General features: G+C 43.3%; 2 protein-coding genes across 3 annotated transcripts in view; one reads left to right on the plus strand and one right to left on the minus strand.

Annotated features, from left to right (window-relative positions):
- The window catches only part of ALDH1L2 (aldehyde dehydrogenase 1 family member L2), a 53,821-nt gene extending 47,923 nt beyond the window's left edge, over window positions 1-5,898 (minus strand). Inside the window, exon 1 of the mRNA XM_056116927.1 lies at window positions 5,777-5,898. Within this exon, the coding sequence (XP_055972902.1) occupies window positions 5,777-5,824 (48 nt within the window). The 5' untranslated portion in view covers window positions 5,825-5,898. The remainder of the gene's footprint in view (window positions 1-5,776) is intronic.
- Window positions 5,899-16,663: 10,765 nt separating this feature from the next.
- Window positions 16,664-27,374, plus strand: part of WASHC4 (WASH complex subunit 4) — a 53,451-nt gene continuing 42,740 nt past the window's right edge. For both annotated transcript variants that reach the window (XM_056117308.1, XM_056117316.1), the window contains exons 1-6: window positions 16,664-16,788; window positions 21,889-22,028; window positions 24,115-24,168; window positions 24,266-24,331; window positions 25,413-25,458; window positions 26,328-26,395. In XM_056117308.1, coding sequence (XP_055973283.1) covers window positions 16,728-16,788; window positions 21,889-22,028; window positions 24,115-24,168; window positions 24,266-24,331; window positions 25,413-25,458; window positions 26,328-26,395 — 435 coding nt within the window. In that variant the 5' untranslated portion in view covers window positions 16,664-16,727. The remainder of the gene's footprint in view (window positions 16,789-21,888; window positions 22,029-24,114; window positions 24,169-24,265; window positions 24,332-25,412; window positions 25,459-26,327; window positions 26,396-27,374) is intronic.

Genomic DNA, 27,374 nt, shown 5'->3' on the forward strand with positions numbered 1-27,374 from the left:
AAAGAAGGACAAAAAAAAAAAGGAGCCTCTCTCTCATAAGTGGAGTCTAAAGAAACATAGAAAGGAAACAGACAATGACCAATGAGAACAGACCCAAGAGTCAGTCTGTATAACTGAGTTCACTGAGTGGGTGGCGGCGAGGGCCCGTGTGTGAGAAGGCAAGTGGGTGAGGTACAGAGGAGTCACATCCCTAAATCATTCATGTTAACAGTTCTGTAAACCACAGCACCTACGTAAATTTTGAAAAGTAAAAAAGAAACCGCAAATATATCCCCTAGGTCATACTATCAGAGCTGGGAAGAACTAGGATTTGAATCCAGGTCTAACTCCAAAGTCCACATCTGTATTTTAAAATAATTAAAAGAGGATTATCTCTATCTTGCTCCTCCACCTTTTTTTAAAAAGAAGATTCTCCTGAACCCACAGACACATGGTGTTAACCCAAAAGTAGAAGCACCACTTAGGGGCTGGATTTAAGGCCCTTGCACAGGGATTAAGGCACCTGCCTTGTATCCTAGGGAGGCTGATTGGAATCCCAGAAATCACCAACGGTCCCCCAAGCAAAACGAGCAGTCACTCCTGAGCATGGAGCCAGGCTCTGTGGGTCTCCATGTGGGGCTCTGACTTCTAAACATTACCAGAGCACTAATTTTTTTTTAAAGACCAGTTGGATAAGAATGGCACAATGAAGTTCAAGATTTTAATCTTTAAGCACTTATGCTTTCTGTAATCTCTCCTTGAGTGGAAACTTCTCGCCATGCAGACGGGAACATGTGTTGTTGGTCATTCCCACAAGGATGGAGAAGCAGCAGAATGGTCTGGAAGTTTTCCTGGGAGTGAGGACACAACCCTTCCTGTACTTCCTGTCCTGGCTTCAGACTCACCTTGGTCCCCCCTGGAAGGAGTTAATCTTTTATTCCTCCATGTGGGGTTCTGACTTAGAATTTCCTTCTTCCATCTAAGGGTAGAAGTCTCTTTAATTTTCTAGAACATCTTTATAAATTAGTAAAATCATATGTTGAAAATCTGATTATAATGAGAATTAATTCCCTTTATTCATGGCATTGCAAACATCCCTTTCTAGGAATAAACTCAGCATTTCCTGTAACTGAGCTGGTAATTAAACAATTAGGTTAATTAAAAAAATCCTTCTCTGGATTACTATGCCCTGAGAATGTAGAGCTTCTGGGTCTAACAGCTAGCTTGGCAGCAAAGAGCTGAGTTAGGTGACACAACATGGTTTGTCCATGTAAAATACATGCCAATTTCATCTTTTCTCCTAACAGGAAAAGCAGAATGTTCTGTAAATATTCTGTCTTCAAATTCAAACTCTTGCTCCTTAAAATAGAATAGAATGTTGGTATTGACACACAAAGTTTGTCTTCACCTCAGGCCATTAGCAAGACTAGAGAATCTACACTACCTGAATTCCTACTCTATTTGAAAGGGTGGGATGGGGAAACTGGGTCACACACTCAGTGGTGCTCATAAGTTATTCCAGGCTCTTTGCTCAGGACTGACCCCTGGTGGTGGTGCCCAGGGGCCTATATGCAATGCTGGGGATTCGAACCAGGGTCCCTGCTGCTACAGGCACGTGTAAGGCCTTAAACCCTGCATTAACCTTCTCACCCTGGAAGCTGCATTTTAACAAGCGTGGCTCAGAGGTTCTCTCAAACCTGAGAATTTTGCTGTCCAGAGAATGTGTCTGCCAGCCACCAAAATGACTCTTCCTTCAGAGGATTTGGTCAGGAAGAAGGGGTGGAAGTTTAGCAAATATGTCATCAAGTGTTTGATATATATTATATATGTATATATGTATGTATATACAAATATATGATGTATATTATATACATCATCTCGCACTGATTGCCAAAGACTGGGGAGATAGGCATTATTTTAAACCACAGAGAGGTTGAGATAAATAGCTCTTCAGTGACAATGGTGATTTGGAGATTCTAAGTGCTGGATTGCCCGTGGTCCACTCTATGGCCATAAGCACAGCTTTCCTCGTTTCCTGAGATGAGGAAATCTCAGGACGAGGAACAGAGATTTCCTCATCATTTAAAATCCCAATGCAGGAGCAGAGAATGTAGCTCAGTAGTAGGACAACTGCCTTTCATATGAGCCCATGAGTTTGATTCTCAGCATCATAACTAATGAAATATTTGATTAACTGACAACTCATCAGTTACTAATCAACTAAACAGATAACTACCCATAACTACCCAAATAACCAATTAATCAGCTAACTATATGTAAACCAGATAACCAGTTAACTACCCAATTACCCAAGTAACTAGCCAACCAACTAACTAGCTAACTACTTAATGATCTATCCAACTACCCATCTAACCAGACAACTATGTAGCCAACTAAGTAGTTAGATAGCCAACTAATCAAGTGACTAACCAGCTAACCAAACTACTGACCAACTCATCAGCCAGCAAACTAGTTACTTTCACAATTAACTAGGCAACCAACTAGCCAACCAACTGACCTGCTAAGCAACTAACTGAATGAATAAAAAGTAAAACCTGGGGCAGAGCAATAGTACAGTGGGTAGGGCATCTGCCTTGTATGTGGCCGAACCTGGCTCCATTCCCATCACCCCACATGGTCCACCAACCACCGCCAGGAGTGATCCCTGAGTACAGAGGCAGAAGTAACCTGCTAGCATGACTGAGTGTGATCCCCAAAGCCCCCCAAAGGAAAACTCTAACACAAGTGTCTCCTCTGTCAGCTGGCCTGAGCAGCACCATTTCACCTGGGTAAGCGTAGAGCATCTGCCCAGTGATGCTCCTGTGACTTTATGTGGAAGGCCTTGCCCCTTTCATTAAAAAAATTTTAGACAGCAAGTATGATAGGTGGATTTTGGGACACAGTTCCATCTGCCTTGCTAATGGAGGACTCTGATATCCTTCACATAGGAATGAGCCCTACACTTCAGAGGGCTGTCTTGTTGGAGGAAAGAAGAAGGGGCATACAATGAATCAGAGTTTTCACATCTGTAAAACTGAGGGTTGTTACCTAATTCATAAAATGGGCTGAATAATAGTAACTACCTTACTGAGATATCATTAAGATTAAATGGGTGTATATGAAGGCCATCTCTGATAGATTGCCTGGACTAAGTGCTACCTATCTATCCTTGCTATCAATTATTAATACAAGTATTTCTTCAGGGTACAGGCAAAGTGCTCACTATGTAATACACAGTTAAACATGACCTGGAGTTGAAAACAGGGGTCCTAAAACAATTTAGATGTCAAAACAGGAGAGCCAGCAATGAGCAGGGAATGGCCTGGTATAAACAAGTTGACAGCTAGCACTTGATCCTCTAACGTAGGGAAGGTTTCAATCTCTTGAATTGGACATAGATAATGCAAAGGCGCTGAAACAGGTAATAAGCCCAAAGACCCTAGCCAGACTTGTCCCAAACATTGGCAGAGGAAGCTAAAAAGCGGAACATCAAATAAATGTGAGAGATATAAAACCTCCACAGTGGGAAGAAATTGAGAAGCAGTGTGGTAGGCAATGCACTGGAGGTAGGCATTGCTAAGTATAGCGCACTCGTTCAAGATCCAACCACAGCACCTGCTGAAATCACTAACTACTTCCAAGTCCATTTATCTAATACAAGAAGCATTTCATGCAAAAAAAAGAAGAATTCTATCAGGAAGTAATAAGGGTTACTTTCCTAATTATTATTACACGATACAATTAATAAGTTAATTTCATCTGTAAGTAGCACGGTAGCAATTTGCTTGAGTTGGCCCAGTAATATTTCCACTGTGAGACTTGTTACTGTGTTTGGCATATCGAATAAGATAAGGGTAGCTTGCCAGGCTTTGCCATGTGGGCAAGATACTCTCGGTAGCTTGCCGGGCTCTCCGAGTTTATGAACTAATTTTCTCCTTGGATTTTGCTAGGTTCTGAGATCTTTTGTTTCTTTCTTCATACTGTTTTAGTATCAACTCAGTAGTACTGAGTAGTTTGAAAGCAAAATTTTTTTAAGTCAGGGATGACAATGTATATACATGGAAATTTCCAGTGTAATTCTGTGAGTTGTGGTATCCAGCTGTCATGCTGCCCAGCACTACCAAGACACAGAACACTTCTTCCCTGACTTTCTGCAGGATTCGAGCAATGGATCATAGGATAGGAAAATGCCAAACTTTATAAAAAGGTGCCCAACGATACTTCATTTTAAGAAATTCTTAAAGAATGCCACCCAGAAAAGGAGTTTTCCACTTCCTAGCAGGGGAAAGGAGCCCCAATCCTTCACTTAGCACATGACATCATCCTTTAGACCTTATTCCTAGCCTTGTGTGTGGGCTGTGTTCCTGGCCCTCGCTTTGCCTGGTAGATGCCACATATGTGTTATTTTCCATCTAGATTTCTCCCAAATGCTGCAAAAAATCTGTCACCTCCACAACCACAATCTTTCCCTTCAAGACTCCTTCCTTGCCTAGGGTAACAAGTTTTCAACATTTAGACTATTCTTCAAGATCAAGCTGTTTCCACGTAAGCAACTTTATGCCCCTCCTTGGTGCTACTCGGGACTACTCTCCTCCAAGTTACGTCCTCCAGAACGACAGAGACAATTCCCTGGAAGGCTTTGACACAGGATACCATGCAGGCGGGCACACACCTCTCCCTTTGTGTCATCCCACCCAGATGTCCCAGGGCCATGTGGCAGGAGAGGGCTAACAAGTCTTCATAGCAGCACGTACAGAACCCAGCCAACACCACGCAAAGACAGGTCTTTTTGTCCTTTTTACATTTAAAAAAATGCCTGCTCCCTAAAGTAACTATAACTCATTGCCTAGGGTAATAAGTCTTCAACAGTCTGTTCTTCAAGATCGAGATAAGTTTCCACCTATGCAAACTTTATGCCCGTCCTTGATGCTACTCAGGATTCCTTTCCTCCTGGTTTTGTTTTTCTATATTAACAGTCATTTATTCATAAAGACAGACAGATACGAATATCAACGCAGGCACATACGGCTTTGGCAGAGAAGATGCATGGAAAGGCGAATTATTTTATAACCCAACCATGAGCTTCCTATAAAGAAGAGAAAGTACAAGGATTAGGGTTTTTTTCTCTCTCTCTTCCTAAAATAGCTGGGCGTCGGCCCAGAGGCCCCCAAAATGCTGAAGGAGGCATCGGCCGCTTACAACGTGTCTGTTCTTGTTCCCTTCGCTGGAGTTGCTGATGCAACTCCCAGGCGTGCGGCCGAGTCGGGGCTGACTTCTGGCGCTACAGTTGAAAAATGTTCCAGGCTCACTGCTTTTCGCGGCGCCTGGAAATCCCGAGAAACCTCAGTGCAGCTCAGGAATCCTGAGCTTGCAGCCGCCTGGCCGCCGCTAGTGCCTTTATCTGCCAGGGCCCTGCACGCACTCACGCCCGGTCGGAGCGCTCCCACCTCTCGCCGTTTGGGGTCTGGATCCTATTCTGCACCAGGAGGTCTCCACGGAGCTTGGGAGGGGGTCTCACGGTGGAAGGAGAAAGAAAAGGGGCCCCACTCTATCCCCCACCCCCTCCCCAAGTCAACTGCTCTCCCTGCCACGCAGCCAGAGCCCTCGGCGACGTTGAAGACAATAGACCCTTTGACAGGGCATCCTTCCAGCCCCTCCCCGGACCCTCAATGCACTCGCCCCCTTTGCCAAACCCGCGATACTTGGCATGGAGCAAAATTGCAAAAAGGGCACTCCCCCAATGCCCCCGGCCCGGGAAGGGGCGGGTTGGATCGACCCAGAAGAGGCCGGGACTCACCCGGCCCGTGGAGAAGCGCCGGAGCGCCAGGCTGCCCCGCCGCAGCATGCCCGGGAAGGAGTGGGCCTGGGTCAGGCGGGGAGGTTCGGCCAGTGGCGCCTGCAGCCCCAAAGCCCCCTCCACCCGGCTCCGGTCCCCGCCTGTCCCGGGACCAGGCCTACCGACACGCCCCCCTCCAGCTGGCAGAGCTCCCTTGGCCAATCGTAGGCCACAGGGCGGGGCCTGCTTGCCTGGGTCTGGGGGCCAGAGTCCGGGCCAATGGCCTGGACCCCAATGAAGTCATGGAATTCGCTTCTAAGTGGATGCACGTGGAGAGTGTCATGCTGAGTGAGAGGAGTCAGAGAGGGACAGACATAGAATGGCTGCACTCCGTTGTGGAATATATTAAGGACAGTAGACACAAGGGCCAGGAGGATTGCTCCACGGTTGGAAGCCTGTCTCATGAGCTGGGGAGAAGGCAGCTGGGATAGAGGAGGGACCTCTCGGGATGGGAGATGTGTGTAAGTAGATGAAGGACCAAACATGATGGTCTCTCAGTATCTGTATTATACATCATAATGCAGAGAGAGAGAGAGAGAGAGAGAGAGAAGAGAGAGTGTGTAAGAAGGAAGGTGCCTGCTACAGAGGCAGGGGGCAGGATTGGGTGGGGGTAGAAGGAGGAATACTGGGGACAGTGGTCATGAAAAATGCTCACTGGTGGAGGGATAGGTGTTCGATCATCATACCACTGAAACTCTGTTATAAAAGCTTTGTAAGTGTATCTCACGGTCTTTCAATGATTTTTTTTTTAAAGCCAGTAACACGACTTAGCTCTTAGTGGCTGTCTGGATCCTTCCAGTTGTGGTTCAGTCAGTACTTATGCACAGTGGGACATGTGAATGGATGAATGGATGGACAGGCAGACAACAACAGACACATAGTTAGGTAGGCACCCTTCTCTCTCAGCTCTCTAGCAGTGTAGCTCACACATGCTTTAGCACCAGCACAAACAGAACTCTTTAACCTGACACTCAAATTGACCTGCAATTTGCCATGTATTCTTTTTTGAAAATCACTCAATCAAAATTGTTTTTTATGTTTTTCCAAGATTTTATTTACTGAATCACTGTGAGATAGACCTTTACAAAGCTGTTCATGTTTGGGTTTCCATCATACAGTGTTCTAACACCCATCCCTCTATCAGTGTACATTTCCCAGCACCAGTGTCCTCAGTTTCCCTCCCATCAACCCCCCACTTCACTCCCAGCCTGCCTCTATGGTGGACTCTCTCTCTCTCTTTCTCTCTCTCTCTTTCTCCCCTCCCTCCTTTTGGGCTTTATACTCTTTTTCTTGTCTTTATTGACAACACCATGATTTACAAAATTGTTCAGGGGAATGAGACCTATTGTCGTTACTGTATTTGGCATATCAAATACGCCATATCAATTTGGCATATCTAATAGGAACTTGCCAGGCTCTGCCCTTGTGGGCGGGATGCTCTCTGAAGCTTGCCGGGCTCTCTGAGAGGCATAAATGGGTAGGAAGAGTCTTATAATGTGTCGCGCAGCTGCAAAGGTCTGGAGAGTGTGGCGGTGGTTGGGTAGTGGGGGTCAGCTGCCGGGGCTGGGTCCCTTGGGGTGGGGAGGGCTCTCACCTGCCCCCACAGCCTGGCATGGAGTCCGTGATTCTTTTATTATTTTAAAACAATCTTATTTATTTTTTGTTCCACTACCTCCACTACCCAGCCGCCGCCACACTCCAGGCTGCTTTTCAGATGCTCAGGCCAAGACTCACGCATGAGTAAAGCCCCACAGAACCAGGTAAGTGGAACTTTGTGACCTTGGACTCCAGGATCAATGGGACCCGGAAACAGAGATCCTCTGCCTGCTCCCACCAATCTCTAGCGACTCAGAGATCACACCCAGAAGCCCCACTCTACCATTACCAGACAAATACCTCATCAGCAGACCTCTACTACCTCCACTACGCAGCCACCACCACGCTCCAGGCCGCTTTCCGGACATATCATAAGACACTTAATATCCATTTTCCAAGATCACCACACCATATTTGAGGGTTCAAATATGGTTTAAACCACTGGAACACCTGCAAGGGCAATTAGAGGCTGCCTTAAAACAGCTTCTATTCCTCTCGAAGAGCCTGGCAAGCTACCGAGAGTATCCCGCCCACACGGTAGAGCCTGGCAAGCTATCCGTGGTGAATTCGATATGCCAAAAACAGTAAATACAATGGGTCTCATTCCCCTGACCCAGAAAGAGCCACCAGTACGGCAGCATTAAGAAGGATGAGGAAGGAGAGGCTGATAAAATCTCAAGGCCGAACTAGGCTGCCAAAATGAAGAAAGACTAAAACGACTGTCTGTACTTTCAATGCACATATGCTGGAATCGGATGCATCCATCGAGGTCCTGATGGTGCAAGCGCGAAAGATCAAGTACGACATCATTGGTTTGACCGAGACGAGAAGGCATCAACCATATCATGCCTTTTTCGACACTGGAAAAAAACTGTTCCTCAGAACATACGACAAAAGAGGCATCGGTGGTGTCGGTGTCCTTGTCAACACAAACTTGGTCATGAGCATTGATTCATTCAAATGCCTAACAACCCAAATTGGACAATTACACTTGAATAGCTGTGGCTCACTGCCAGCAGTTTCTATCTTCATTGTCTATATCCAATTATGATGAAGAAGAAATTGAGAAGTTCTACATGGAGCTGGAGAAGTTCTATAAAGAAGACCACACCTTCTACAAGATCATTGTGGGTGATTTTAATGCCAAGATAGGACCGAGAAGATCAGCTGAAGAACTTCACATCAGGACCCATGGCCTAGAATGGAACGAACAGGGTGAGAGACTGTCTGAGTTCATCATGTCGACCAAGACCATTCATGGTAACTCACAGTTCCAGAAGGCAGAATCTAAACGATGGACATGGGAGTCTCCTGGCGGACGATTCCACAACAAAATAGACCACATCATATTCAATCGACGGTTTCGCCTTACCAGTGTTGCTATTGTCCCAAAATTCCAAATGGGATCGAACCACCGTCTCCTTCGTGCAAAATTCTACTTCACAGAGTGGGGAGAAAGGGCTGCAAAGTTTAAGAAGAGAACTCCCAGAACGACCACCAACTGGGAGCTCTTTGGCACTATTGCGGCAACGTGGGAAGATGCTGTCAATGACAACATTAATGAAGAATACAATAGACTGGTTCAGCACCTCCATGATTGTGCGAGGAACGCTGAGAGAGAGATGACCAGAAAAAGACGCCTGAAAACTCTTGAGCTCATCTGAGCTTGCAAAGCAGTGCAGAGAAGCAATAAAGGAAGATCTCAAAGAGAGAAGAGCTGCAGCACTGGCAGATGCAGCAGAAGCCAGGAAAAGCATTTGCAATGCCCACCTGTCCTTCGCCAACTACAAGACCAAGATGACTGCCCTCCGACGTCCTGATGGATCTATCACATCTTCCAGAATGGCAATGGAGAAGATTATTCATGACTTCTACTCGGATGTCTTTGATAGTCATGTCCACCTGCCCACATACCAAATTCCACAGGAAGGATATATCGTTCCCAATGTTCTCCCTTCTGAAATCTGACATGCCATTTCATCGGTAAAGAAGTGAACAGCACCAGGCCCAAACAAAGTCAGACCTGAACACCTGAAGAACCTGCCTTCAGTACTCATCAATACAGTGGCTCAGCTCTTCACACTATACCTGTCTGAATGCAAGGTTCCATCCAGTGGAAACCAGCAGGACCTTTCTACTGTACAAGAAGGGAGATATCCACGACATTGGCAACTATTGCCTAATCTGCCTGTTGTCTGTTGTCTACAAGCTATTCACTCAAGTCATCCTGAATAGGATTGGCGGAACACTAGATGAAGGACAACCATGCGAGCAAGCTGGGATCCGAAAAGGATTCAGCACGATCGACCATATCCACACAGTAACCAAGTTCATTGAGTCTTCGCGGAAGTTCAAGGTGCCTCTCTGTCTAACATTCATTGATTTAAAGAAGGTCTTCGATTTTGTTGAGACTGAGGCAGTCATTGAAGCGTTAGCCAAACAGGGCATTCATACTCAATACATCAGGATCCTCCGTGAGCTGTATTACGGAGTCACTACCAGGATCTCAGCATTCTACAAGGAAGTGATCATCCATGTCTAGACAGGGGTTTGGCAGGGTGATACCATTTTACCGAAACTCTTCAGTGCCACCCTCGAGAATGTCATGCGATGACTGGAATGGGAAGGAATGGGAGTGAAGATAGACAGTCGGCAACTACACCACTTCCGCTTTGCTGATGATATCGCTCTCATAACACCAAACATTAGCCAAGTGGCACAAATGCTGGCCGACTTCGACGGTGAGTGAGAAAAGATCGGACTACAGCTGAATCTCATGAAGACAATGTTTATGAGAAATGGTCTCATTCCTGACGTTCCATTCATTCTCAACGGAATGTACATCTCCGAATGCAACAGTTATGTGTACCTAGGTCGAGAAGTCAACATGATAAATGACCTAGCACCTGAGTTGCGCAGGATGAAGAAAGCGACTTGGAACACCTTCAAGAGCATCGAAGAAATAGCTAAGAGGATGAAGAACCTCTGGCTCTGGACACATCTCTTCAATTCCACTGTTCTTCCTGCATTAACATACACTTCAGAGACCTGGGCTCTATGAAAACAGGATGAGAGCACTATTTGGGTCTCCCAAAGAGGAATCGAAAGAGCTCTGCTTGGAGTATCACGCTACACTCAAGCGAGAGAAAGAATCTGGAGTTCTGACCTCCAGCGACGGTCAAGGGGACCGGATGCATCTCTGCAAAAGCTGCTGGGTTCTGAGATTTGTCTCGGAGTCTCTGGGATCATGGCCGTTAAGCAGTTCAATCAGGAACCAGAGAGGCCTTGCCTGCAATTATGCAGCTGAGCCGGAGTTGGTTTGTGGGAGTGTCTCCCACATGCCTAACTTTTGGCCGTTTACTTTCTTGGTAAACTTGGTCCCAAGTTTTTGGGGTCTGGCCAAAGGCACAGCAGCAATTTTGGGGTATCTGGAATTCTGAAGGTGCGGTCAGGCTGCTGATGCATTCGCCTCACTGGTACAGATTGACCTGCTGGCAGCACCATAACCCTGATACTTGTTGATTTTTTAATGTACAGTGCCATCTAGTGGAAAAATAGAGAGAAATACCTTTTCTGCAAAATTACTAAGCAAGTGAAAACACAGATGAATTTCAGTTTATTCCTTTAATATACGTAATTGTTTTATATGCACTGAGCAATGTGTTCAGTGTTGAAGCATATAAATAACATGGCTTGGATGTTTAGAGAACAATTACCGAATGATCCCACTAAAGAGAAAAACAAGGGACAGATAATATGGAATGATGACAAACTCTTGAATTTTACAGAACTGAGATTACCCAACAGTGTTCGGAGGGGTGCTGTAAGAAGGAAGTGGTGGACTAGAAGTGACATGGGGGTAGTGATGGAGGGTCTTGGGCTCTTTGGACAGTCTTGGTCACTTTGATGGTATGGCATACAGCGATTTTATACATCCAAACCATAAACATTAACTCTATTGTAAAAAATACCTATGTGGTATACCTATCTTATAATGTATTTCTATATATACTTAAATATGGTAAGCATACTTTTTTAAAGTGGTGAAAATATTTTTCTCACAAAAAATACCCAAAAAAGCCAAGAGAGAGGAACAAGTACAATTAATACAAGTGCAAGGTGAGGCTCTCACTTTGCACTGCACGTGGCTGAGCTTTGATCCCTGGCATCACTGAGCACAGACTCAACAGTAAGCCCAGAGCACCACTAGATGTGGCCCCAAACAAACGAAACAAACAAAAAAGGAGGGAGGGAGAGAGAGGGAGAGAAAGAGAATTGGAGGGAGAGAGAGGAAGTATGTATGTGAGAGAGACAGAGTGAAAGAGAAAGAGAAAGGATGGAGGGAGAGACAGAAGGGAGAGAGCTAGGTGCAAGAGACAGGGATTTCATTACTCTCCAAATGAATCCAGAACTTTGATTAGAGGGATCGTCCTCCCTCCCTTCCTTCCTTCCTTCCTTCCTTCCTTCCTTCCTTCCTTCCTTCCTTTCCTTTCATTTTTCTTCCTTTCTTTTTGACTTTTTATTGACTCACTGTGAGATATACCCTTTCAAAGCTGTTCATGATTATATTTCAGTCATACAGTATCCCAACACCCAAGTAGAGGGATCTTTATTATTGGTGAAATAGCACCGGAAATTTGTTGGTGGAAGTGTTTCATTTTATACACCTATATCGGCATCTATACACGCAGGCCTTGCACGTGGCTCACCCAGGTTTGATCTCCAGCACTGATGGTCCCCTGAGTATTGCCAGGTGCATCCCAGGAGGCTCCTCCAAGTAGCACCAGTGTGGCCCAAGTAAGTTGTAACCCTTCCACAGAGTCTGAACATCACTGTATCCCTGGGTCCTGACAATGAACTGCTGGCTCTATAGGTCAGGAATTGCCAGGAGGGGCCCTGGGCCTTCTGAGAAACTCGTGGAAGCTCCCTCACCCCTTACCAAATATATATATACATATATATGTATATATATATGTGTGTATATATATTCAAGACAGGTAATTTCTGAGATTTAAGTTTTCAATTGACTCGGAGGAGCAAACACTTCATATTTTGTGGAATATCATACATTTCTCTTACAAGCATAAATTCAATTAGTCCTCATAATTATTCATTGAGGTATTCATTCTCATTATTCCCATATTTCAGGGAAAGAAACTGAGACTGATTGTTAATTTGTCCTAGAATCACATGGCTAGTAAGTGACAGGGAGATTTGGCTCTAAACAAGTTGTCTACAGGAACAGTTTTAAATTATTTTCATGACACTATCTCTTGCCACTGATCAGTTAATTTAGTAAATCAATGAATTTGAATATTTGAGTTGCTCTGACCTGTGTCTTCAATTTATCACAATGACTGTTGGCAGATTAATGATGGTATTTCACTCAAATGTGAAGAATAAGGCAAAGTTAAACTAGTGATCACACGGAAAATAAGGGAGAAAGAATTTTCTCGTCATTGATTACTGATGTTATTTGTTAGTTTTAATTTTTCTTTCTAAAAGTCACAATAAGCCCCAGGGGTAAGGGAGTGGAGACAGAGAGACAGAGACAGAGAGATTCATAACAATCTCTGCATCTAACTTGGTGCCTGATGTTTTGTGGGCACTCAAAATTATTTTGGGGGGGTCACACCCGGTGATGCACAGGGGTTACTCATGGCTCATGCACTCAGGAATTACTTCTGGCGGTGCTCGGGGGACCACACGGGATGCTGGGGATCAAACCTGGGTCAGCCGCCTGCAAGGCAAATGCCCTACCCGCTGTGCTATCACTCCAGTCACTGGCACTCAAATATTTGAGTGCCACACAGATATAATAGCCTGAAAAACAAGAGATTCTTCAAGAGACTTTCACCTGTCTTGATTTAGTTATTACTTTTTTCTTCTTGTGTGTGTGTATTGGGGGAGGGTTTGGACCACAATTCAGGATTTACTTTGGTTGTGCTTTACTTTGGCTCTGTGCTCGGGTTCACTCCTGGCAATGGTCAGGGAACCATATGTGGTGCCAGGGATTGAACTGGGATCAGTCTCAGCCTCATGCAAGGCTTGACCCCTGTACTATCTCTCTGGCCTCTTTTAGGTTCTTTTTACGACGACAGAAATTAAGATTTTAATATAGTCTCATTGTTAAAGACACACACTAAAAAGCCCACACATGTCTGAAACAAACAAAAATATCTTTCTAATCACTAATGCATACTATTTTCCAGGTGACCTGTGTACTGGTTAATGAGTTCTTATAAAAAGAATTTTTGTGCTCATTCACATCTTTGAAACTTAAAACAAATAACGACAAATATCCCGTTACTGCTGGAATGATAGCATCGGGTAGGATGTTTGCCTTGCACACGCGGTGGACCCACGTTCAATTCCTCCATCCCTCTCGGAGAGCCCAGCAAGCTACTGAGAGTATCCTGCCCCCACAGCAGAGCCTGGCACGCTCTCCATGGCCTACTCGATATGCCAAAAACAGTAACAACAATTTTCACAATGGAGAAGTTACTGGTGCCTGCTTGAGCAAATTGATGAACAATGGGAGGACAGTGCTACGGACAGATTCTCATACTCTAACAAATAAATTTCATTGAACAATATCTAGCACTTCATAGTAGGGACGTATTAAACTTAGATCAACTATTCCCCAGTGACCAGCGTTTAGATCCTCTCCCATATCTAGGATCCCTGCCACATGCAGAATTACTGGATAAAAAGAAAATCCCAAATAAGCGATTAAGCAGTATTGCAAGAGAAAAATTTCAGATAAGCGACTTAATCATGGAAAAGATTTTTATCTATTTATTTTTTAAAATTTTTATTAGTGAAACACCATTAGGTACAGTTGTAGACTTACAAATTTTTGTGCTTAGATTTCAGTTATACAATGATCCAATACCCATCCCTCCACCAGTGCCCATTTCCTACCGCCACTGGTCCCAGTATTCCTCCCACCCTCCATCCCCCCATCCCACCCTTTCTCTGTGGCAGGGCATTCCCTTTTGTTCTCTCTCTCCTTTTGGGTGCTGTGGTTTGCAAAAGAGGCATTGAGTGGCAATCATGTTTGGTCTATAGTCTACTTTCAGCATGCTTCTCCCATCCTGGGAGGATCCTCCCAACACCCTTTACTTGGTGCTCCCTTCTCTAGCTGAGCTCCCTTTTTCCCTAGCATGTGTGGCTGGCCTCCAAGCCATGGAGCAAACCTCCTGGTACTAATCCTGGCCATTCTTGGGTGTTAGTCTCCTATTTTGTTACTGTGTGTTCCCCAGATGAATGCAATCTTTCTATGTCTATCCCTCTCTTTCTGACTCATTTCGCTTAACACGATACTTTCCATGTTGTACCACTTGTATGTAAATTTCATGACCTCATCCTTTCTAACAGCTACATAGTACTCCATTGTGTAGATGTACCAAAGTTTCTTTAACCAGTCATCTGTTCTCGGGCACTCAGGTTTTTTCCAGATTCTGGCTATTGTAAAGAGTGCTGCAATGAACAAACAAGTGCAGATGTCACTTCGACTATACTTTTTTGCCTCTCTGGGATATATACCCAGGAGTGGTACTGCTGGCTCAACTGGGAGCTCAATTTCTAATTTTTTGAGAATCGTCCATACTGTTTGCGGAAAAGGTTTTTAGCCTGCACACGAAACAGTACTTCAACCTTTACCTTTTAAAGTTTTAAAGATTTATTTCTGGGCACACAGCTGTGCTCGGAGACCACTCCTGGCGGGGCTAGAGGCAATTACACATTGTGCCAGGATCAAACCTGGGTCTGCTGGATGTATGGGAAACTCCTTAGCCACTGTACTATCTGTCCAGGTCTCATCTTTTCCCTTTTAAAGAGCAGGGGTGGGAGTCATTAATTGCAGGGTAAGAAGAGTAAAATTCCACGGGACTGCAGAGAGTACAGCGAGGCGGACGCTGGTCTTTCAGGACCTGAGCTGGGTTGGATCCCGGGGCATATCCCATATTCAGCACTTGAGCACCACTCAAAAACGAAACAAAAGAGTAAAATCAAAGTAAATAACTCCTTTTGGTAGACCATTTCCTCCAGAACAGGATGGGCAGGAGCTCCAGGTAAGGTAGAATTTCTAGTCAGTAGCATCCAGACAGCGACCTCTAGGGAGGGGATTACGCCTTTCATGAACCCCTGCTCCCCACCATTAGGCATCAGTAATTAATTAACTAATTAATTTTAGACTAAAGTGAGACAGCAACCCCCCACCCTCTGCCCAGTTATTAAAAAAAAAGTTCCGGAACCAGGAGAGTAAAAATTGATGGTGTATAGGTATACAGCACGAGAAAGGAGAGCGAATGACAACTGCGAGCTCCCCAGGGGGACAGGCAAGCAAGACCTGGGTGGTGGTGGGGGGCAGGGTCGTGGGGAAATGATGGGAGGGAACCTGGGGTCACTGGGGCTGGGAAGTGTACACTGGTGGAGGGATGGGTGTTGGAACACTGTATGACTGAAACCTAATCATGATGAACAGCTTCGAAAGGGTCTATCTCACAGTGATTGAATAAAAAAAGAAAGAAAGAAAGAAAGAAAGAAAGAAAGAAAGAAAGAGGAAGGAAGGAAGGGAGAAAGGAAGGAAGCGAGAAAGAAAGAAGGAGGAAAGAAAGAAAAAGACAGAGAAAGAGAGAGAAGGAAAGAAGAAAGAGAGAGAAAGAGAAAGAAAGAGAGAAAAAGAGAGAGAAAGAGAGAAAGAAAGAAAGAGAGAAAGAGAAAGACAGAAAGAAAGAAAGGAAGAAAGAAAGAAGAAAGGAGCACGGAAGGAAGGAAGAATGGAAGGAAGAGAGAAAGAAAGAAGGAATGAAGGAAAGATAGAAGAGAGAAAGACAGAGAAAGAGAGAGGAAAAAAGAAGAAAGAGAGAAAGAGAGAGAAAAAGAGAGAGAAAGAAAAAGAAGAAAGAGGAAGGAAGGAAGTAAGGAAGGAAGGGAGAAAGGGAGAGAAAGAAAGAAGGAAAGAAGGAAGGAAAGAAAAAGAAAGAGAAGAAAAGAAAGAAGAGAGAGAAAGAGAGAAAGAAGGAAAGAAAGAAAGAAAGAAAAGAAAAGAAAAGAAAAGAAAAGAAAAAAGAAAAGACAGACCCGAGAACATCCTCTCTGGGTCGGCCTCCGGCCACACTGCAGGACTCGCTTTCCCAGCGGCCCCCGCGGCCGGCGGAGGGGGTGGGGGCGGGGCCAAGGAGCTCCGGCCGCCGTGAGCGAGAGGAGGGGCGGGGCCTCGGGGCCGGAAGTCACGTGCGGCGGCAGCGCCCGGGCTGGGGCTGCGGGCGTCGGCTGGGCTGGGGGGACCTGCGGTTGCGGGGTGGGCGCCATGGCGGTGGAGACGCTGTCCCCGGACTGGGAGTTCGACCGCGTGGACGACGGCTCTCAGAGTAAGGGGGCGCCGCGGGGAGGGGGCTGCCAGCCGCGCGCGCGGGGGCGCGGACCTCGGGGAGGGGGGTGTGTGAGAGAGAGAGACGGGGGGATGCGCTCGGGGGGGAGCGGCTGCCCGCGCCGGGGGGCGTCGGGGTGCCCCGCGCGGGGGGCCGCGGAGGCCACTGCTTGCGCCCGGGGTCCCCGCGCTGCCCCCTCGGCCTCCCCGCGGGGCTGGCGACGCGCCTCCATCCCGGTTCCTGTTTCTGTTTCCCGTGGGGGTTGTCCCCTCCCCAACTTCGTAGAAGTCCCCAGCGTTTCCCTCCCCCCCCCCCCCCATTGAAGTCTTCTTCCCACCCTAGGAGATGGGACTCCTTGCACGGTTGCAAAGAAGCACGGGAATTAGCAGTCTCCTGCAGACTTTATTTTTTCCCCTTTAGCCCCCTTTCCTATTTAAAATGGTATTTTTAATTTTTTAAAATTTTATAAGGTAGTTCACAATATTTGATTGCATTTAATATTCAAACACCAAACTCAGCACCATGACACTTCCCCACCATAAGATTTCGGATGTTTTCATCCTGAACCCCAATTCCTGTCCCAAAGCAGAACCAAAATAATATTTTAAAAAAAAGTTGTTTTTTTTTTTTAACCCCTCCTCCCGTCCTCCCTCCCTCCCTCCTTCAGTGATGTCCGGTCGTTTTTTCCATTACAGCGTAGAAGGGTGTCAGAAATGAGAGCAAGCCTGCTGCAGATCTCGCTTCAGAAAATCGAATTGCCTCCTTAAAAAAATAATAATAATACTGGAATCATTGGTGGTAGAGAATGGGAACTGGTGGAGGGATGGGTACTCGATCATTGTATAACTGAAACCCAAGCACAAAAATTTGTAAGTCTACAATTGTACCTCATGGTGTTTCACTAATAAAAATTTAAAAAAAAAACAGGAAAGAATAAATTCAGTGCAAAACAAAGCATAGAGGAAAAATAATATTTTGGCAGAAAACGAACCAAAACAAAAACACTGGAGAGTAGTAGAAGGTGGCGTGATAATGTCTGTTCTTGGTGGATGATCATCTGTATCCGTGACGTAAGAGGTCATGGCTGGGGTGTGGATTATTTTCGATGTGTTTCCTTTTCCCAGAGACAAATGTAATTTTTAAAAAGTGCATGTGAATTTGGCTTAACGTTGCTAAGAAAGTATAATGGGCACAAACTTTAATGCATTGTTTGCAGGTTTCCACAAAATATTCCACAGGGTATTTGATTTTAGTAAAACATCGTGATGATGGTCATGGGGGAAAAAAAACCCACAAAAACAACGTAGGATTTATTTATTTATTTTTTTTTTTGTGGAGAGGATTTTGTGTTTACTGTTCCAAAGTCAGCAGCCCCTTATGGATGTTTTATGGACAAAGGTTCCATTTTAGTATCTTAACATATAATGGCAAGAAAATGTTACTCTGTGTGAAAATGTTTCAGCTTAGAGTGATCTGATTTACTCATCAGACTTTTCTATGTACCTGTCATTTATAAAGATGTAAAGGTATAAAGATAAAGGCCTGAAGTGTGGTTTGTGGGTTGAGATAAGCATGTAAATAGCTTTTGGGAGTTTTACTTCTGGATAATGATCATAAAGTTTTATTTAAGATCTTACTTTACTCTTCTAACAAAGCAAATTAAAATTATCTGCGGTGCTGGGTGTTTAACTCAAGACCTCAGGCTTGCAAGGCAAGGTAGCTTACAAGGCAAAGGTTCTTGTTGAATATCCCCTGGTCCCCTTTTTCCCTTTTGAAATCCGTTTTGCAAGTATTCATTTTCTTTCTTTTTTTTTCTCTTTTTTTTTTTTAATGTAGCAGCACTGCTATTTATTTAGCCACATATTAGCTGATTGAATTGGGCATAAACTCCATCTTACTTTTTTCATTTTTTATAATTTTATTTGTTGAATGACCGTGAGAGCAGTTACAAAGCTTTCGGGTTTAAGTTTCAGTCATACAATGAAACACCCATACCTTTACCAGTGCCCATTCTCCACCACCAAAAACCCCAGTATGCATTCCACACCCTCCCCCTACCTGTGGGGGCAGGTGATTTCCATATTACTCTCTCTCTACTTTGATTACGTTCAATACTTTGACACCAGACCCACCATTATTATTTGGCATTTTACCCCAACACTCAGAACTACCAAAAAGGCAACAGTAGACAATTTGTTTTCTATTGCTGGTTATGAATAACATATGATGTCGTGCAGCTGCAGTAGTGGCCACGCAATTTTGAAATTCCGAAATTTTAACAAATCTGGAGGGATTTCTGCCAAAACCTGCTAAGTTCTGAGATTTGTTCCTGAGTCTCCGGGATCATTCATGGCCGTTAAGCAGCTTGATCAGGAGTCAGAAAGGCCGTTCATGGGCAGCGACTCAGGGTCTCGTTGGGATGGGGAGGAAAGGGCCGGCTCTACCCCCATCCCGTGAGGCCCCACGTGTCTCGTCACTGGGGGCCCAAACCTGACTGTGCAATGGCCTCTGGAGGATGGCGGCCACCAAGCCTCCAAGGAGGAGCAGGTGGAGGGACAGCACCCTTTCCCCCTGGGGTGGCCTGGCGACAGTAACCTACTGCGGGTCTGGACACGTTTCTGCCAAGAGCCACTGGGTTCCGAGATTTGTTTCTGAGTCTCTGGTATCATGGTCATTAAGCGGCTTGATCAGGAGCCAGGAGTTCGTGGGCGGTGACCTGGGGTCTCGGTCTCGTTGGGTTGGGGAGGAAAGGGCCTGCTTCACCCCCATCCTGTCAGGCCCCGCGTGTCTCATTATTGTGGGCCCAAACCTGACTGTCCAGTGGCCTTTGGAGGATGGCGGCCACTGGGCCGCCAGGAGGAACAGGCCAAGGCACGAAATCTATTCCCACCTGGGGTGGCCCAGTGCCTGTAATTTACTGCAGGGACTGGGTGCATTTCTGCCAAAAGCCATTGGGTTTCGAGATTTGTTTCTGAGTCTCTGGGATCATTCATGGCTGTTAAGCAGTTCGATCAGGATCCAGAGAGGCCATACCTCCACTTATATAGCTGAGCCGGAGGTGGTTTGTTGGTGTGTCTCCCACATACCTAACTTTTGGCCGTTTACTTTCTTGGTAAACTTGGCCCCAAGTTTTTGGGGTCTGGCCAAAGGCACAGCAGCAATTTGGGGGTATCTGTTAGTCTGAAGGTGCCATCAGGCTGCTGATTCACTCGCCTCACAGGTGCAGATTGACCTGCTGGTGACACCATACCCCCCTTCATTTTCTTAATAGCACGGAATTTTGGTAGTACTGTTGGTTTTCTGTTGTCTGCTACTTTGCAAATTCCCAAAAAAGACTGAGTAATCTATTTGAAAGTTTTTCTAACATTGCCCTTAAGAACTCATTTGTTGATCATTTACTGAGTAACTAAGAAGTAGACATGTTCTTGGGATTCTGTGATTCTAATGCAGTTGTAGGTTTAGATGTAGGAATACAGTTTTAGATGTAGGAAGAGAAGATTTCTCATCTCTTCTTTGTGCTGGTTTTAATCAGTTTTGGGACTGTGAATCATATCTAGACTAATTGTTTTTTAAAGTTGCCTAGTTTCCTCCTAAATTGAGACACAAACTTTAATGAACTGATTCACCTAATTCAGAGCATTAGTTGCAAGATAAGGGACATGGGAAACTAACTAGGACTTTGCATTAATGAATCAGAACACATCTTATTTTAGAATTGCCTCATTGCTAATTTGAGGAGAGAAAAATTTTTATCTTTCGTAGGAAAGTTTGACTTCAGCTTTTTACATCAATAAAAGAAACCAAAATGGAGTTGAATTTGCTTCCTTTGAGAAAACAATAATAATAATAATAATTTTTTTTTAGCCATACCAGCTGTGCTTGGGATTACTCCTAGCTCTGTGCTCTGGGATCATTCCTGGTGGGCTCAGGTGACATATGGGGTCCTGAGTTGTCTGCGTGTAAGGCAAACACCTTCCCTGCTGTACTGTTGCTCTGACCTCAGAATTCTTATGTATAAGATGAGAAAGATTTTGCTTTCAATAATTTTGATCAGAAAGCATAATTTTGTCCAGCTTATTCTAGTGAGCCCGGAGGGGGGGGGTCTATTAATGTAAATTTTATAAATAACAGCATGATTGTCTGTGCTGAGTATTTTTTGCCAGCTTTTCCGACTCTATTGTAATTTAAAACAAGTTAACAGCAAATTTTGGGTACTACTTGAATAAAATTACGAAGAAACAGGTCTAAAATGATCTAAAAACACTTCAGTGTATATACATGTACACACTTGTATGTTGTAAGTATAACATGTACATACACATATTTTATATGGATTTGTCTTTCAGGGATGGGGGGGTTTGGGCCACACCTGGCAGTGGTGTGGTTTACTCCTCACCTCTTGCTCAGGGGACTATATGTTGTGTTGGGGATTGAACCAGGTGAGCCAGCTGCAAGCAAGCGCATAATCACATAATGCCTCTGAAGCCCTTCAGTATAGTTTTAGAAAGCACTTCACTATGTATAGCAGTAAGAGTATCATTTTGAAAACTTTGTTTCAAAGAGATTTTTGCATGTGAAAAAATGGGCAATGCTCAGGGGTTACTCCTGGCTCTGAACTCAGGAATTACCCCTGGCGGTGCTCAGGGGACCATATGGGATGCTGGGAATCGAACCCGGGTTAGCCGCATGCAAGGCAAACGCCCTACCCGCTGCTCCAGCCCTGGGCATTTCTCTTTTAGAAAAAAAAATAAGTTGTTTATGACTAAAAAGAATCAGAACATAATAAAAGCTATCCAGTGCATTAGGCAGATGGGTTAAAGATTCTAGAATATGGGTAAATGTGTCAATTTCTTTATATTTTTAAAGTTTGGCTTTAAAGTGCTCTCTCAGTATAATAGCTGTGAACTGTTTTAAAAGATTGCTGTATTTGGAGGGTATTGAATTGTTTAATTTTGAAACGTTTATTTTCAAGAAGTCTAGACGATATATAGGGCTACAGTGTTGTTTCTGCTTTCCTGTGATTTTAAGGGTTGTTTGAAGCAGAATGTCCTATTATACATAATTTGTGCCTCTCACATGCTGTTTTACATTTAAAATTAGAAATCCATGCGGAGGTCCAGCTCAAGAATTACGGGAAATTCCTTGAGGAGTACACGTCGCAGTTGAGTAGAATTGAGGATGCTCTGGATGATTCCATTGGAGATGTTTGGGATTTCAATCTTGATCCTATAGCATTAAAGGTTTGATTTTATTTTTAAATCTATGTATACATTCCTAGGAGATCCATATCTGGAAAGCAGTTACTTTTTAATTTTATTTGATTATTATAGTTTCCGTCACATATTTACAGTAACGTTAATACTTAAGTTTTTGGTGTATAGTTAGCACAGCACCACCAACAAAGTGTCCAATACCTTTGGTGTCCCTTGTACTGTTATTACTTTAGTCTACCTCTTCTTCCCTCTCCTTTGATATCCTCAGTTTTGTAATGCAGGCCCAAAGATTTAGTTATTTTTGGGCCACAGTTGGAGATGATCAGGGCTGATCCTGGCTCTGTACACTCAGGAGTTATTCCTGATGGAGCTTGGGGGGAACCATATGAGATTCTGGGTATCGGATCCGGGTCAGCTGTGTGTGTGCAGTGCAGGTGCCCTACCTGCTGTACTGTAGATCCAGCCCTGTGGCCCAAAGGTTTTTTTTTTATCATGAGACTGGCTTTTCCTTTGTTTTTATCTATGTATATGCCATAAATAAGTGAGATCATTGGTGTTTGTTCTTTCCCCTTTGACTCATATTGCTTAACATGATGCCCTCCATTTTTATCCAATTGGCAGCAAATTGCAAGGTTCCTTTTTTTTTTTGGCTTACACCTGGAGATGATTAGGGGTTCCTCTAGGCTCTGCACTCAGGAATCATTCTTGGTGGTGCTCTGGGGACTATAATGGGATGCCTGGGAATCAAACCCAGGTCAGCTGTGTGCGATAGTATTACCTGCTGTTCTATCGCTCCAGCCCCCTCCATCATTTTTTTTTTAAAGGGGGAATCGTATTCCATTGTGTGTATGTAACCACAGCTTCTTTATTCATGTATCATTGGACATTTGGGTTGTTCCCATGTCTTGACTATTGTACTAAGCCTTAGTATACGTAGGTGTGCGTATATCATTTCAAACTAATGAAAACATAGTTGTTTTAAAATAGAATTTGAAAAATTATTTGGAATTGGGAGAATTAAACTTAGAGAAGAATTGTTTAGTTTCTTTTTCTCTCAGCCCTGCGGATGTTTTTGTTTCCTTAAGGAATGACACAAGCTGGGCCAAAGCAATAGAACATCTGGTAAGCTGCTTGCCTTGTATGCAGCTGACTTAGTTTGATCCCAAACATCTCAGATGGTCTCCTGAGACCCACCAGGAGTGATCCCTAAGTGCAGAGACAGGAAGTAAGTCCTGGGTGTGATCCCAGAACAACAACAATAAAAAGAATGATACAAGATAAAAAGCTTTGGGTTAGCTTTTTTAGAAAATCTCTAGAAAATGAATACCACGTTTTGTTTTTGTCAATGACATTTTATATGCAGTGAAGATGCAAAAAGTTCAATATAAATACACTGAATACATCATTCCTTAAATATTGCCAAACATGTATATCCATGTGTAACTTATATCCCAGTCAAGATATAAATCTTTTCATCATTGCTGCAGAGTTTTCATATGCTATTTAAAGGATCTTAATTTTTTTTCCTTTTTTTGAAGGGGGGGTCACACCTGGCGATGCACAGGGGTTTCTCCTGACTCTGCACTCAGGAGTTACCCCTCGTGGTGCTCGGGGGACCATATGGGATGCTGGGAATTGAACCCTAGTCGGCCGCGTGCAAGGCAAACGCCCTACCTGCTGTGCTATTGCTCCAGCCCCAGGATCTTAATTTTTAATGTATAAAAATTATACATTAAATTCCTGCTCATTCCTGCTCTGTTTCGTTTTGATGTTGTTTTCTTTCTTTCTTTTTTAAATTGGAACTTAATAGTAGCCTTTTACTATAAATAATAACTAATTTTTATTTGTAACAGATGCTGTCCTTTTTTGGTTTTTAGTATACTCGAGAATTGTACGACCATTGCCATACTCAATTTTAGGACATTTTAACTACCCTGAAAAAAAAATTCCATCATATATATCACTTCTCATACCACTTCTCATCTGATATGGTGCATGTCCTAATTAGAGGTTCTATCAACAAGTGTAATTGTAATATAGCTAGTCCCTGTTTGTCTTTAAAATGTCAGTTGTTTTATCTACTGAAAAGAAATGTTCTCCTTTATTTCTCTAGCTTTTGCCTTATGAACAGTCTTCCCTTTTGGAACTTATAAAGACAGAAAACAAGGTAAAGACTTAAAAACCTAAACATTTATTTTTTTAGATGCCTTAGTTATCTACTATAATTTAATTCTTTGCTTTTATATTTTTACCCATGAATCTAGGTCTTAAACAAGGTCATCACTGTTTATGCTGCACTTTGTTGTGAAATCAAGAAATTAAAATATGAGGTAATTAAGATTTTTAGAAATGAGTTAAAGTAAGGTTGTGTTGCATAAATATTGGATGTTCAATGAATTGTTTATTTAAAGTAATAGTGACAACTGCCATTCAGGTTACTTAACTGTACTAAATGCATTGCTAATGATTCAAGGAGGAACTTGAGGAATTGATGAAATTGAGGCAGGCTTAAAGAAAACTTTACTTCCCAAGATCTTGCTGCTAGTAACAGTTTGAATCTGGGTCTGCATAACTTCAAAATCTGTTCATTATCTACTGGACATACTGATTTTTTTTTTAATTGGTCTCTTGCTCTAGAGAAATAGCTCAGAGGGCTGGAACATACACTTTGCATGTGCTGGGCCCTGAGTTTGATCCCCCACAATTCTTGGCCTCCTCTGAGCACTGTAACTGTAGTCCTGGGAGCCCCAGCGCTGTTGGGTCCAAGCATAGTCCCATCAACACAGTGTTGCTGAGCTGAGTTGAACCAGGGGAGTCCTCCTTGGACCCTGGACCCTGAGCACACTCAGGAGGTTTCCCTGCCTCCCCAGATTTAAGAAAAAAAAATCATGCATTTAGTTTTATTCCCTTACCCCCTATTTTAAAAACTAAAGATCAGAAGAAATACTTCTGCTTTTCTTGATACTGTGTAGAGGATCTCTCCTATGAATTAGGAGTATTTGAGTTAGTCAGTGGTCAGATAAGACCGAGTTAAAGGCTAAAGAAATAAAGCTATAATTACGAATATCAGTAGTGTGTCTTCTAAAATTTTCTTTGCGTGGGGGGGGGACACACATTGTTGTCCTTAGGGTTTACTCTGGCCCTGTACTCAGGAATCACTCCTGGCAGGTTTGGGGGACCATTTGGGGTGCCAGGGATTGAACCCTGGTCAGCTATGTGCAAGGGAAGTGCCCTACCCGCTATCTATACCTTTGCTCTGGCTCCTCTGAAGATAAATTTAATTTACCAGCATTTTTAAGCATTTCTGTGAATTCACATTTAAGTGAGTTCACATTCAAATGAATTTGTGACAAGAGCTTAGGAAATTGCAAAGTGACAACCTGTATGATCATTTTTGTTTTTCTTAAACAGGCAGAAACAAAATTTTATAATGGCCTCTTGTTCTATGGAGAAGGAGGTAAGTTTTTAAATTACACATTGTTAATACTGTGATGCCTTTTTTGAGATTGAGATGAACATGAAGTTAACAAAATTTTAGGACTACCATCATTATATATTAGTATGAGAAAATAATGTGTTCATTATTTTTTTTCTTGGCTTGGAAAAAATCTGAGTGATGAAGTAACATACTCTGCAAAGTTCTTAAACTTATTTGACCTACTGCCCTCTTTTCAGAAAAAAAAAAATAATCACACTGCACCCTCCTATAAATCTAACTTTTTTTTTGAGAAAGAGGGATGGTTGGCTTTTGGGATGAATCTGGCACTGTTCAGAGCTTACTCCTGGCTCTGTATTCAGGGATCACTTTAGACTTCTTGACAGGGCGTGGGGGGACCAATATATGTCTGGTTCTGGGGATTAAATCTGGATTTACTGTATGCAAGGCAAGCACCCAGCTACTGTACAGCCCCCAGAAATCTAGGGTCTCTTTCTAGCCCCTAGAAATCTACCTTCTTTAAGAAAACAGGCACTGTCCTCAGTTGAACCTGATGTTTTCTCCTGCAGCCCATCCATATTACCCCAGTATGCCCTGGCCCACCCCTGTCACCCACTTTGGGAAATACTGCTACAGTCAGTAATATTTAAAAAAAAATCACAAAGTACTAGATCTAGATGAGTATTTTCTTGAAGTTCGTTAATAGTAAAAAGGATGGTTACTTTTAAATTGTGATTAATGATAAAATCTCCCTTTACACTGTGAAAATTTTGTACTTAATATGCAGATGAGAAGATGCCCTAGGGAATAGAAATCACTTTTTTTTTTTTTTGAGTTCATTGAGTTTAAATTACTGAATTGAAGTATGACTCTTTGTATTGCCTTTAAAGCTACCGATTCCAGCATGGTAGAAGGTGACTGCCAAATTCAGATGGGTAGATTTATTTCATTCTTACAGGTAACTTTTTAAAAAGTTTTCTTGAGGTTTTTCTTTGAAAAGTTTGAATGAAGTTGACATAACTCAGAAAGGAAACTCGAGATGTTAAATATGTGTGTTGTTAGGTGTGACAGCATTGAAATACAGTTATTTCCTGAAAGATTTTAATAGTACTTTCAGGAAAATACGTTATCAAAATAAGTTTGTATAGTTTAATTTATAGGCAAATTGTCATTATTTCTTTCAAATAATTCGGGTTTTGTACCAGGTGGGAAAAGATGCTCTGTCACAAAGACTTTTTAGTGTAGATGATTAAATGTTAGAGGAACAATGATGCAGTTGTTTAGAACAGCAGCATTTGTTGCTTCTAACCAGATGTTTCTAGGTTAGACATGCTTTTCATCTTTGCAAAGTTTCAGTTATTTTAGGTCTTTTGCTTTAAGTTCATCCAAAGAATTTGTAAGTTTATTTTCCCCCTTCATTATGAAAGTTGTGTATGTACAAAGCAGACATTGGAGATACGAAAAAATACACATAATCCCTCCTGCTTTCTGATTATTGGTTCAAGATTTGATGCATTTCTTGAAGCATATTTACCTTTTCTATCTTTACTGTTTATTCTGTCTACTTGATTTAAGTGAAAGCGTTTTATTGATCATCTTTTTTTTTTTTCTTTTTGGGTCACACCCAGTGATGCACAGGGGTTACTCCCAGCTCTGCACTCAGGAACTACTCCTGGCAATTCTCAGGGGACCATATGGGATGTTGGGAATCGAACCCGGGTCGGCCACGTGCAAGGCAAACGCCTTACCTGCTGTGCTATCATTCCAGCCCTGATACTATTATTTATTGTGGTTTGTGTCAGGGTCTGGTATAGAAATAAACCATGTTTCAGAGTGGGATTGAAGAAAGAACTGATTCCAGGAGAACTAGAGCGCTTGTTTGGGAGGGGCGGGTAGCTCTCAACGGGAGGGTGCTTGCCTTGCTTTGTGAGGCCCTG

The sequence above is a fragment of the Sorex fumeus genome, unplaced genomic scaffold, assembly GCF_029834395.1.
Source record: "Sorex fumeus unplaced genomic scaffold, SorFum_2.1 ptg000003l, whole genome shotgun sequence".
NCBI lineage: Eukaryota > Metazoa > Chordata > Mammalia > Eulipotyphla > Soricidae > Sorex > Sorex fumeus.